Below are 13036 nucleotides of genomic sequence, written 5' to 3'. Positions count from 1 at the left end.
CGCTGGAAGCTTTCACACGAGTGACGTCACGGCAGAAAATATCTATAAATAAATATCTAACCGCAGAGGTTCTCGTTGGGTTTGAGTCCGGTTCAATCCCTCCAAGCCTAGAGCGGTCGGCCTTCTGAAGAGTTGACGCTCGAGTGAAAAGAGGGAGTTGTAATGCCGTTTGACGCTGTCAAAAAATGGACTCGCACGTTCAAAGTGCGATCATTTGCTTTATACCTGTGTGTTGTAAGCCGTGCGAGTTTAGCACATGAGCTCTCGCGCACGCAACTTTTTCAGACGCTTGACAGCTCCGGCTAAGGAAAAAAAGTGCCAACAAAGATGTGTTATTGAAAACCAGTGAACAATTTTGTCTCATGACAATACCCATCACAAGGAGTACAGTAAACATACAGGCACAGTGTGAGGCGAGGAGTGGAAGAGAGTTATTTTGTCGGAAACAAGCGAAAGAAGGAAAGGGGTGAAAACCTGGATGGCACCTGGAGATTCGCAGAGTGATGGGAAGGAAAAGAAACAACACATACGTGCACACAAAAGCGCACCTGCAACTTCTTTTCAGGTAAGAAAAAAAGCAAAGACCAGCAGTTTCAGAAGACAGACTAAAGACAAAACGCAGGTGTAGATGTGAAAAGTATTTGGTGGGAAAAAACAGTCTGTGAGGAGTTTGTGTGCGACAAAAGGTTTGATCTCACCGTTAAATGTCCTTCGTGGTGATCAGGGAAGTGGATGAAGAGATACTCCGTGGCCACCAACTGCATGATCGAGTCACCCAGAAACTCCATCCTCTGGTTGTGGCCGCTGGAGAAGAAGAAAAGAAGAAAAGATTTTTATTCCATACAGAAATAAATCAACCTGAAACCTTCAGAATTGGCTTCCGTATATTTAATGAAAGCAGGCGACATTTTACCTTCATACTCTGAATACGTCCCAGTTACAGGCTCTTACAGGTCAAAAATGTTGTGGACAGTTTTTAACAGGATTCATAAGGCTTTTTTGTTGCCCTGAAAATTTAATGCATCTATTTCCTACGATGGCTCAGAAATGCTATTAAAAAACACGGCAAATAATGCAAATTTCATCCAAATTCAAGGGCCTGTAACTTGCAAAGTTTACATAGTATGAAGGTAAAAGTTAGCATGGCTTCATTAAATAAACTGAAGTTATAACACAAAAAATGTTAGGCTGCAGACATTTTATGATACATCCCGTAGTACTGATGATTAAGGTTGGTAACAAGAAAAACAAATCAAGTTTTAGTGATTATATTGTGACACTTGGAGTGGATGTAAAACTGATTAGGTTGCAGTTTTTAACAGAAGTCAAATGTGTTTTTCATTTAAAGAATTTCATGTGTCTGTGTTCTGTCCTGTGGCTTAAAAAAGGCAGGGAAAATGGAAATACTGCAAATTTCAAGGGCTTGTAGCTTACAAAATTAACCTAATTTGCTTTATTTATGTAATCGTAGGAAAAAAAACAGACTGACGGGGTCTGCTGGGAACTTTTTTTTTTCCCAATCTGGTTGATTTGGGGAAAAAATAGAGCTGCAGAAGAAGAGGAAGGAAGTGAAACGGTTGGATAAAGTGAGACGGGGAGAAAAAAAAAGATGGAAAAAATGGGAGCAGGGAGGGTTTCACATGAGGTCACTCAGTTACACATCAGTGGGGCATGAAAGGCATCATGCTCTCTCGACAAATCTACCAGGCTTTTAGTCCTTTAACAGAAAACGGCGATGTACATTTCATGGGCAGCCTCTGGGAACGGCTGCTCTGACAGACTGTGTGACAACTCGGAGGCTGCCTGAAGTAGCAGCCCTTATGAAGGAAACTCTGGGCTTTGATTGCAATTCAAATATTCAAGCTGCAAGCAACATTGATCGAGTCCTCACATCCTTGCTGGTCAGCGAATCCAAGCATGTACACCAGGTGGCGCTGCGACAGAGTGTATTTCACCCTGTGTATCTGATGAAGGCCAGACTGTGGTCAACCATGGAAAGTTTCAGGCAGATTGGAACATGTGCAGGCTATTTAGAGAGTGCTTCCTGTTTCATAGTGAGCCAATCAAAATGTCCACCAAGTAGCGTATATTGGCCTGTGAATGTCATCATGGTGGGAGTCTGATCATACATGTAAACTTTGAGGCAGATTGGAGCATGTCAAGGCGATATGGAGAGCACTTCCTGTTTCATGGCAAAACATCCAAAATGGCCGCAAGCCGCTGGTTGCCATTTCCATGCCCTCAGAGTTTCGCAGAGCATTTTGATCAGTTTTGATCACCCATGACTGGTGTACACCCTGGCCAAATTTGAGCTCTCTTGTGGTTACCCTGTTTGAATTTAGAGCTTTTGAAAATGCCCACTAATGACACAAAATCATCCAAAAAAGAATCATAATTCAAGATGGCTGACTTCTTGTTGGGTTTTGTGCAAGAGGCTTTTTTGTGTGTCCTGACGAGTTACATACCCGTATCGAATTTCATAGCTGTAGGTGAAACGTGGTTTGGGGGCTGAATTTTCATATTGCAGGGGGCGCTATTGAGCCATTCCCCTAAAATATCAAATTTTTGCAGGTCCTGATGTGAGTACAAATTTTTACGTGTTATCAAATATTTTTTGGGCCTCAAAAATGCATTCCTTTCGGTGAACTAAGAAAGTAAAATAAAAACCAATGGGTTTCAATGGGATACCCCTGGTGCTTGAACCCTTAAAAATAAAGGTGGTGGGGAATGGGAAAAGGCTTCGGTACACCTGCAGGTCAGCCTGTCAAAAATCCTTAGGCGGCGCAGGTTTGGAGAACATTTTTTAACAATTCCTGTCCCCACACATGACAGCCTGAGAGGGCTGCTGCTGTAATGGTCATTAATTAAACAGAATTATGGATTAGCATTGCAGATGTGGGCTGGTGCTGTGCCAGGCAGGCAGGAAGCGTCGGTAGGGTGGGGTGGGGGGTAAGTGAAGCCATTCGAGCAGGGAGCCACATATCCATCCATGAGCTCCAAGCAGGAGGCCAAGTCTGAAGATGAGAGAGAAAGATGCAGAAGGTGGAAGACGAGGAGGAGGTTGACATCAAAGCGGGAGAAAGGTCAAAGTTTATTGTTCAATTTTTGGCGGCTCTGCCTTTTATGAGCCGCGGCGTATCTGAGCCAAAGAGATCTGAGGTTAGGTGAAAACGGTGCGTTTAGCAGCGAGTCGTAACTCTCGATTACTCGCTCTTTTAATCTTTTCTTTCTGTTTAATAATTTTTCAGCACAAGGAACGTTAAAAGGCCAAAGAGAGTCGATTTATCAGAATGCAAAAAGAGTGAAAAACAGTCGTTTCTTACATTTGCAAAGCTGGAAATTTGTTCTTCTGATGAAAGTATTTGAACTCTCATCTAACCCCACCTTTAGTAACAGAGGAAAGCTTGTTTTCAAAATCACTTCTCTCACCCACGTAGTCGTAGAAAAAAGATAGAAGTTTATTGACAGATGGTGACAGTCGCAGATTTGCTATTTTTTCCATCAAAACAATCCAAATGTTCAAAATGGTTAACATGGAACAATAAAAACACAAGAAATCAGCAAATCTTTTTCTATATTTTCTTTTTTTTTTTTTTTTCACAGAATCGAGCGCAAAGCGATTATTAAACATATCAAGACGGACTTTTTCTGTCGGAACTTTACGCCACACACGATGTGTTCAATGATGGTCATGAAGCTGAAAATTGACAGTTTTGGCTCAAATAAATGGTGTAATTTTGGTGATATGGTTAAAACAAAACATGCTTTTCAATCTTGCTGGTGAGTTTTAAGATTTAGTGGGTTAAACATGACAAAATCTTCACTTTATAAGAGGAAAAGGGGTCTCAGAGCCCATTTAAATGTTTAAAACAAGAAAAAAGAGTAGGACTTTGGATGCATCTCTAATGAATTACAAGCACATTGTTAAGACATTGTTATTATAATGATTATATTCATAGAATTTATAACAAAGTTTCTGAAGTATTTGTATCAATAGTTTATTAGCAGTTAAACGATGCTACAACAATTTGGAGGATTTAAAAGCAGCTTTTTTGGTGGCTGCAAATAAGGTACAAGATTAAAAAAAATCCAAGTGATGTGAAGTCTTTCTTCTCTAAAAAAGGTGACATTCTAATTAAAACAGAAAATGGCATCATCACATCAAACGCAGTGGCCAATGGCGCAAGACTGCCTGGGATCAGCCTACCTACATCGGGTAATTTTTAAGTTCATTTCAAAGTAAACTGGGCGTTTTAAGTGTGAAATTGCTGTCTGTGTGAAGTGATTTCATCATAAAGGTGTTGAATCCTTGTTTGAAGCCACTTTGAGCTTGAAATTATACATCTAACAAACTAAAGACTGCACTGACAATCTTCCTCTGGTGATAAACTAGACTATATAACAAAACTAACTAGCTCTAGGGTCTCTAATAGGAAATTAAAACTGCAATTTTCCTTCATTTCACCGCTTGTCTTTAATCTGAGCGGTAATGGCTGAGCGACACTTGTCAGCTGATGTGCAGAGCTTTTCATCCTTCAGCCCGTTCGGCCTTTGGCCGCTGAGAGGCCACTCCAGATACAATCTCCTGCCAATCATAATACATCATGTGAGAGGTGGCTCGCAAACTGTCACTGATGAATGGCGAGCTTCACAGCAGACACCAACAGATATAGAAAATTTGACCACCGCACAGACTTCTATAAAAGGGCTTTTGTTGAGCCAAAAACTGGAGCCCAAACCCTGCACTTGGACCAGTCATGGCAGGCATTCAAGGCCGAGCTATGGAGGTATCGTGGAGACCAGACCACAAACTTATGGAGATGACTGAGTGGGGATTCTGCTGGGCAGGAATCACAGATTTCATGTTATCCTGCAGCTGTTGCATGAATTTTTAATACTGGTGGATGTGCAGATGCTCGTTTCTTAACTTAAATTTATCTGGTGTAGGTTGGCAAAACCTTGCCTCAATCTTGGAAGCACATTTACACCAGTTCTGGTGCCTAAAACCACCCCAGTCTCTTGTGGATGGCCACTGCAGTCAGGAGGATGGTTCCATTTTCGGTTTTAATTCAAATGTAACGTTTCAGAAACTAATGACATTGATAATCACTGTGACTTTTGTTTCGTCGTACTATCATTTAATTACAAGTAAACTTATGATATGAATGCTTGTGAACTTTAAGATTAGTAGCATGATTACACACATTTGCAAAAACTTTTATGCAATAATACATTTACATGATGTCATGAATGTGCTGTTAATGCAATTGGACCCCATTGGAAACTGCGTTAAATGTGATGGTGCCATTTAATGTTGCTGTTTAAGGAAGACCTCATACTTGACTTGATGGCTTTGATAATCGCGGTTGTTGTACACTTTGTTTGCAACCAGTGCACCTATACACACGTGGACAAAATTGTTGGTACCCCTCAGTTAAAGAAGGAAAAACCCACAATTCTCACTGAAATCACTTGAAACTCACAAAAGTAACAATAAATAAAAATTTATTGAAAATTAAATAATCAAAAACAGCCATTACTTTTGAATTGTTGATTAACATAATTATTTAAAAAAACAAACTAATGAAACAGGCCTGGACAAAAATGATGGTACCTCTATAAAAGATTGAAAACTATTTGACCAGAGTGACATGATTAACTCAGGTGTGTCATTTAATTGACATCACAGGTGTTTCCAAACTCATAATCAGTCAGTCTGCCTATTTAAAGGGAGACAAGTAGTCACCCTGCTGTTTGGTGAAAAGGTGTGTACCACACTGAACATGGACAACAGAAAGCGAAGGAGAGAATTGTCCCAGGACATCCGAAAAAAAATTATAGACAAACATCTTAAAGGTAAAGGCTATAAGACCATCTCTAAACAGCTTGAAGTTCCTGTGACAACAGTGGCTCATATTATTCAGAAGTTCAAGACCCACGGGACAGTAGCCAACCTCCCTGGACGTGGCCGCAAGAGGAAAATTGATGACAAATTGAAGAGACGGATCGTTGGAATTGTATCCAAAGAGCCCAGAGCAACCTCCAAAGAAATTAAAGGTGAACTCCAAGGCCAAGGTACATCAGTGTCAGATCGCACCATTCGTCGTTGTTTGAGCCAAAGTGGACTTCATGGGAGACGACCAAGGAGGACACCACTGCTGAAAAAAACTCATAAAAAAGCCAGACTGGAATTTGCAAAAATGCATGTTGACAAGCCACAAAGCTTCTGGGAGAATGTCCTTTGGACAGATGAGACCAAACTGGAGCTTTTTGGTAAGGCACATCAACTCTATGTTCATAGACTCAAAAACCAAGCATACGAAGAAAAGAACACTGTCCCTACGGTGAAACATGGAGGAGGCTCAGTAATGTTTTGGGGCTGCTTTGCTGCATCTGGCACAGGGTGTCTTGAAAGTGTGCAAGGTACGATGAAATCTGAAGACTATCAAGGCATTCTGGAGAGAAATGTGCTGCCTAGTGTCAGAAAGCTTGGTCTCAGTCGCAGGTCATGGGTCTTCCAACAGGACAACGATCCAAAACACACAGCCAAAAACAACCAAGAATGGCTGAGAGAAAAGCGTTGGACTATTCTAAAGTGGCCTTCTATGAGCCCAGATCTGAATCCCATTGAACATATGTGGAAGGAGCTGAAACATGCCATTTGGAGAAGACACCCATCAAACCTGAGACAACTGGAGCTGTTTGCTCATGAGGAGTGGGCCAAAATACCTGTTGACAGCTGCAGAACGCTCATTGACAAATACAGAAATCGTTTAATTGCAGTGATTGCCTCAAAAGGTTGTGCAACAAAATATTAAGTTATGGGTACCATCATTTTTGTCCAGCCCTATTTCATTAGTTTGTTTTTTTAAATAATTATGTTAATCAACAATTCAAAAGTGATGGCTGATTTTGATTATTTAATTTTCAATAAATTTTTATTTATTGTTACTTTTGTGAGTTTCAAGTGATTTCAGTGAGAATTGTGGGTTTTTCCTTCTTTAAATGAAGGGTACCAACAATTTTGTCCACGTGTGTAACTTCACTCTCCATATATTTCTATACCAACATTGCATGTGATAAATTTCATGTCTTCTTTTTAAAGTAGTTTATCTTTCTTTCAGGTATTTCTGGCTCTGGAGTTTGATCTCACCACTGTTGTTTATCCGTTTCAATTCTATCTTCTTAGTCTTCCCCCTTTACCTCACCCCACCCGGTCGAGGCAGAAGGCCACCCTCCCCAAGCCTGGTTCTGCCAGAGGTTTCTTCTTTTTAAAAGGGAGTTTTTTTCCTCCCACTAAAATAGATTTTGTTGGATTTTTCTCTACAGTATAATATCTTAAGGTCTTGACGTTACAATGTGAAGTGCCCAGAGATGATTCATGTCGTGCTGTCATTTTATTCAAAGCTCACAAAGTGATGCTAGAGAAGTTCTCTTTAGTTCTTTATAACTGTCTAAGAGTGTAATTCCTCTGAAATGCTGGTGTCTCTATGTATTATGAATGCTGAACTTATAATACAATATGTCCATCACTTAAACTACCTCATAGCCCTTGTAATCTGTTATCGTGTACGCTTATAAGTATGCATGACAACAGACTAAGGCTTCAACTATATCGATTAGTTTTCAATTATTTTGATAATTTTTTTAAGGTAAAAACCTCTAAAATGTCCAATTTTAGCTTCTTAAAATTGAATATTTTCTGCTTGCTTACCTTCTATGACAGTAAACTAAATATCTTTGTGGACAAAACAAGACATTTAGTATCTTGGACTTCTGAAAACACAAACTGACATTTTTCTGCCATTTTTTGATATTTTAGAGACTGAACACCTACTTGAATCCTTATCTAGTTGCAACCATAATGCATTATAATTGATATATACCTAAAGATTATTGAAGAGCATCTTAAAATTGAACATTTTCTGATTTCTTTCCTCCTCTATTACAGTAAACTGCCTGTCTTTGGCTTGTGGACAAAACAAGACATGTGTCATCTCAGGTTTTGAGAAATCCAGATCAACATTTTTTGACATTTTAGAGACCAAACAAGTTCTTAAAAGTTATCGACAGATAAACCAACAAATCTCGGATTTCAGCTTCTTAAAGCTGAATATTTTCTACCTTGTTTATTCTCTTTTGATTGTGGACACACCAACAAATTTGGCATCTAGTGCTGTGAGAAACACCGATCGACACTTTCACCATTTTCTAAGACTTTACAGAACAAACAATTAATTGAACTGTCAAGAAAGAAACTGACAGTTTAATAACATTAAATGAGCTTCACTACAAGTTAAGGAGTGTTTAAACTTACTGCCAAGTATTTTGAAAAAAATTATAGTTTCTATCCGATTCCACATTTTCTGCTTTGTTTATTCTATTTGGGTTGTGAACAAAACAAAACATTTGTCATCTACTGCTTTGGGAAACCCAGACCAACATTTTTTTTGACATTTTAGAGACCGAACAACTAATCAAATACTCAAGAAAGTAACTGACAGATTAACTGATGATAAATTAGCTTCATTAGAAGTTAAGGAAAATTAAAAGTTATCGCCTATGATTGATAGATTTTTTTGTTTGTTTGTTTAACCTCTTTGGATTGTGGACAAGTCAGACATTTGCCATATTGGACTTTGGGACACCCGGACCAACTTTTTTTTGACATTGTAGAGGCCAAACAACTACTCAAAAATTTTAGGAAGCAACATATCTCAGATTCCAGCTTCTCAAAAATGAAGATTTTGGGGCTTGTTTGTCTTCTTTTGATTGTGGACAAACCAAGAAATTTGGCATTTAGTGCTTTAGGGAACACTAATCGATGCCTTCATTTTCTGACACTTCAGAGTCCCAACAACTAATCGAACACTCAAGATAGTAATTGACAGATTAACAGACAATGAATGAATGTATCTTAATTGAGATATACCAGGTACTGCAAGGACACAGATATGTAAGAAGTAGTTGAAGCTTCTTTTTATGTCACTGCGTCTTTGAGGTCCAGGACACAGCTTCATTAGGAGCGAAGGGACGCTGCATGATGCAGACTCCCACATTAAAAATAATCACAGAGCTTCTTAATGAAAAGGCTCTGTCACAGCTCATGAGAGCGTGAAGAGATGACTTTGGGAAAAGAGGGTGACAGAGGAGGGAAACAGAGACCAAAGGGAACTCCCTGATCATCCCACACCTCATGTCAACACGTGTGTCGACTGGGTTTGATGCGGATTTCTCCGAAATCTAGAAGTATGCCGGGTGTAGAAAAAGACTGAAAAGGTGTAGTGGGAGCTAATTTCACATCCAATGGGAGGCAGAGTGAGAGAGAGAACGGCGGAGTGATGGTGAGAGACGGAAACGAAAAAAGGGAAGAGATGGAAGTATAAAAGAAGAGATAGAGCAGGTCAAAGAGGGAATGTGTTGCTGTGTGAAGCGGCACAAAGAGCCGTCCCTTATTCACTTCAACAGCAGAGGCACAATGCTCCCGTAAGGTGGGGGAAATTGAAGTAAAGTGTGGAGCCGAGGTCTTTATTCGCCTTTGACTTTGATCTAAAATACCTTTAACAGCCCTTCTGAAGAGGCGGCGATGGGCTGCCCGCTCCCAAAGAAGGCAGCACTCCATTTTTTTAAAACCTTTTTTTTCCCCCCCTCTTTGGTTCTTAGGGAAGTAATGTTCTTTTTTCACATGTGCATGCTAGTGTGAGGTTCAAACATGTAATCTGCAACTACAAATACCAGTGGAGTGGTCACTTTGGACTCCAACATGCAGCAGCCGTGTGATTTCATTTGAAGGGAAACGGCACAAAGAATCTCCTCGAATGCTGCGGGAATAATTTTAACCACATGAAAAGATCAGTATTAATTCAAAGTGGTACTTTGATATAATGAAAACTGGGTCTCTTCTAGCAAAAAACTGCACAGAACAGAAAATTGTGTTTTCACTGCAGAGCGAAAACATTGCCTCGACTTTGCAGCCAAGTTTTAATGACGCAGAATCTTTACAGACTTGCTGTTTAATGAACAAGCCTTATCTTAAAGGCTGATTTTTCTTCATATAGCAGCTACGAGCTTAATATTATATTAGCTTCCTTCTGAAACTACAAAAAATTATTCCAAAGAAGTGTTTCTCTATGTGAAAAATGACCCATAACTGAGTATTTCCACCTGAAAACTGCAACATACCGATGTCAAAAATACTAATTTAAATGTCTTGGGTTTCATACTTACAATCCGAAGAAACTGATCCAGTCAACTTTCGGGGTGGGGGGTTTCTGTATCATTAATCTTCTTCAAAATAGGTTTCCGGTACCGTAATATGTGGCTAACTAACTCCAACTTGCCATTGCGCAGCATAGAGTAGTTTCACAGTGTTTAACCAGAGTTGTAGGTGAGCTGGGGTGCTCGAGATGCACACAGGTTGGCAGAAATGGTTCATGAATCCATGCAGACTAAACAGGCCCATGGCGCACAGTCATATCCAATTATTTTAATAACTTTGATGGAGAAAATTAGCAACGGTTTTGAGTTTGAGAACGAAGTCGTAGCGACGCGTGTGCACGACTTGAAACAATGCAATTAGCAACTAACAAATGCTGCAAATTAGGATCTAAATTATGCATCGGGGTTTAAATGTCATGTCACTTGTTTGACAAATTCATGTCGTCCTCCGTGTGTGACAGCCTTCTGATGATGTCTTGTGTTGTAAGGCTTCATCACGTTTTAAATCTATTACACGGTGAATATAGAACTGAAGATGAACTTTAAATAATTAGAATGCAAATTACAGTTGAATTAACAGTCAGAAAAATTGTGCTTGTCCACAAATTGTTCAGCCTTAATTAGGACTAATTTACACTGAGAATATTTAACACGGAAAGTACAACTTTTAGCAATATACCAGCAGCAACGACATGCCTTTACTATACTATGCACAATGTGACGGACGCCAGCCTAAATAAAGAGATTTTGAAGTGTAATTAGAGGATACTGACACAAATAAACCACAATTCTTATTAATGACTGTTTTGTGATTCCTATTCATGATATACCTTGTTCTCAGGCTACATAAGCAATCAAACTTGCAAATATGCCCTTACTGTTCTGTAAATTGAGTACAAACAAAGAAATTCTGCTCCCAACTGACACCAACGTTGTAATATGCCAACATTTCCCTGCACCCCACAATCTGTGAATCAGAGGCCTCGTGCGATGTGAGAGAGGTAACTTGAGGGAAAAAAATCTGTCTTTTTGAAGTTGCAAGAGTCACAAATTTTACAGATTTACTGATTTGACTCCAACTTCCAGTTTTGTGCGACCTGACAAAGCTTATTTCCATGTTTAAATGTTTCTACTTTCTCTTCTCAAAGCTGCAAAATGGCTGACGTGGCGATGCTGGCATGATTATATCCTAATTCTTATTAATAACTGACTCTTTATACATCAGAAGACTGTATTATGATTTATATGATCTATAATATTGTGGGGCTACAAAAGAAATCAACCCTTATTGCTGTGTTTGTCCAGTTAAGTAGAAAGATGAATTTTCTGCTCCCAACTAACACCAACGTTGTAATATTCCAACATTTCCCTGCAAACCTACTAAAATGTAACATGAATACCCTGTAATTTGTGGATCAGAGGCCTCGTACAAAACCTGAGAGGGTTAATTTGGGGGAAAAAATAGACTTTTTGCAATTCCAAATGTAGCAGATTCATTTCCAGTTGTGTGCAACCTGACAAAACTTAATTTCACGTATAAATGTTCTTACTTTCTCCTCTCGAAGCTGCACCCTACTTTCACTTAACAGAACTTGAAGAGAGATGGATCCGTTTCCACCGACAGTGAAATTCTTGCAACACCCGGCTCTTCCGCTGTGAGAGGAGATAGGAAGCTCAGCGCCTGGGGGCCTCAGCTCTCCATCTCTGCTGTCTGACGGCAGCCTCCGGTCTCCGGCTCCTCCAGACTCGGTCAGCTCCCATTCCTGCTTCTTACAGCATCTCCTTCTAGGTCAGTTTGTCCTCTACTGCTGCACAAAACGATAGGCCGAAGGCCAACCGCTGTCCTGTCTGCTCGTCTGCGGCCTACCTTATTGTCTGACCTCCCGTTCAGTTATCCAACCTCGTTCTTCTCTCTATCATGACAGTGTGACCTACTTTGGTGTAACCTTTGGTCCTCGTGGGCAGCCACAGCTCAGTTCCAGCTTTCAAGTCAGTCGGCTCTATTTAGGTCAACGTGCCTTTGGCTACTAATGAGCTAATGAGCATAAATTACCCTGAAAATATATGAATTCTTTTCTTTCAGCCGCAGCACTGGAATCCAGTGAAATAAAAAATGCATAAGATTAAACCTCCACCGTACGTATACGTCGATTTAACACGATGTCACAGAGCTGGAGTCAACCTTGAGCTGGAAAGTCCTTAAAGTAAAGCTCAGTAGGAGGCAAACCTCTGGACCGCTAATCAACTTTTCTGACCCTGAGTGAGGAGAGATTTGACATTTAAGTGATGGATTAGAACATGTCCTGTATGTGTGGATGTGTGCACATACAGTAAAGCACACACAGAGCAACGTCCTTGTGGCAAAACTTAAGCAAGCAATTACAGAGTGCAGCCTGCCAATAAGATATCAGAGGTGCGCTGCCAAGGCTAATTTGCCTTACCTGTCAAACCCACTATTGTGTTGCGCTGTAAAGCTCAGAAGTGAGTTAAGCTTCAATTGCAAATAACCCTCCTGTAGTCGGAATCAGAAACACCTCAAATTGGAGTGAACAGTCTCATTAGCGGAAACATTTTGTTAGGTAAAATTGCGAGTCTTTTCAAACTCTTCGGAGTAAATGAGCCTGTTTGCGCCGCGGCTACACAGAAGGGATGACACGTTTTCGTTGCAAACAGATCGAGCCGTTCTCTCGCCGATCAATTTTAAGTCATCTTTGTAGAAGTTTGTAACTTCACTGACTATTGAACAAATGTCATAACAGAGGCAGTGAAGAGAAGGAAAGGGAAAAAAAAAAAAAGTTCTCCCTTGTCAGAGCTTAAA

General features: G+C 40.0%; 1 protein-coding gene across 1 annotated transcript in view; it reads right to left on the bottom strand.

Moving 5' to 3' along the window:
- Nucleotides 1-13036, bottom strand: part of drosha (drosha ribonuclease III) — a 143419-nt gene that overhangs the window by 37881 nt on the left and 92502 nt on the right. Inside the window, exon 26 of the mRNA XM_051940495.1 lies at nucleotides 699-804. Coding sequence (XP_051796455.1) covers nucleotides 699-804 — 106 coding nt within the window. The remainder of the gene's footprint in view (nucleotides 1-698; nucleotides 805-13036) is intronic.

This window comes from Acanthochromis polyacanthus, chromosome 20 (assembly GCF_021347895.1).
Source record: "Acanthochromis polyacanthus isolate Apoly-LR-REF ecotype Palm Island chromosome 20, KAUST_Apoly_ChrSc, whole genome shotgun sequence".
Classification (NCBI taxonomy): domain Eukaryota; kingdom Metazoa; phylum Chordata; class Actinopteri; family Pomacentridae; genus Acanthochromis; species Acanthochromis polyacanthus.
This window is presented reverse-complemented; position numbering and strand designations above follow the sequence as displayed.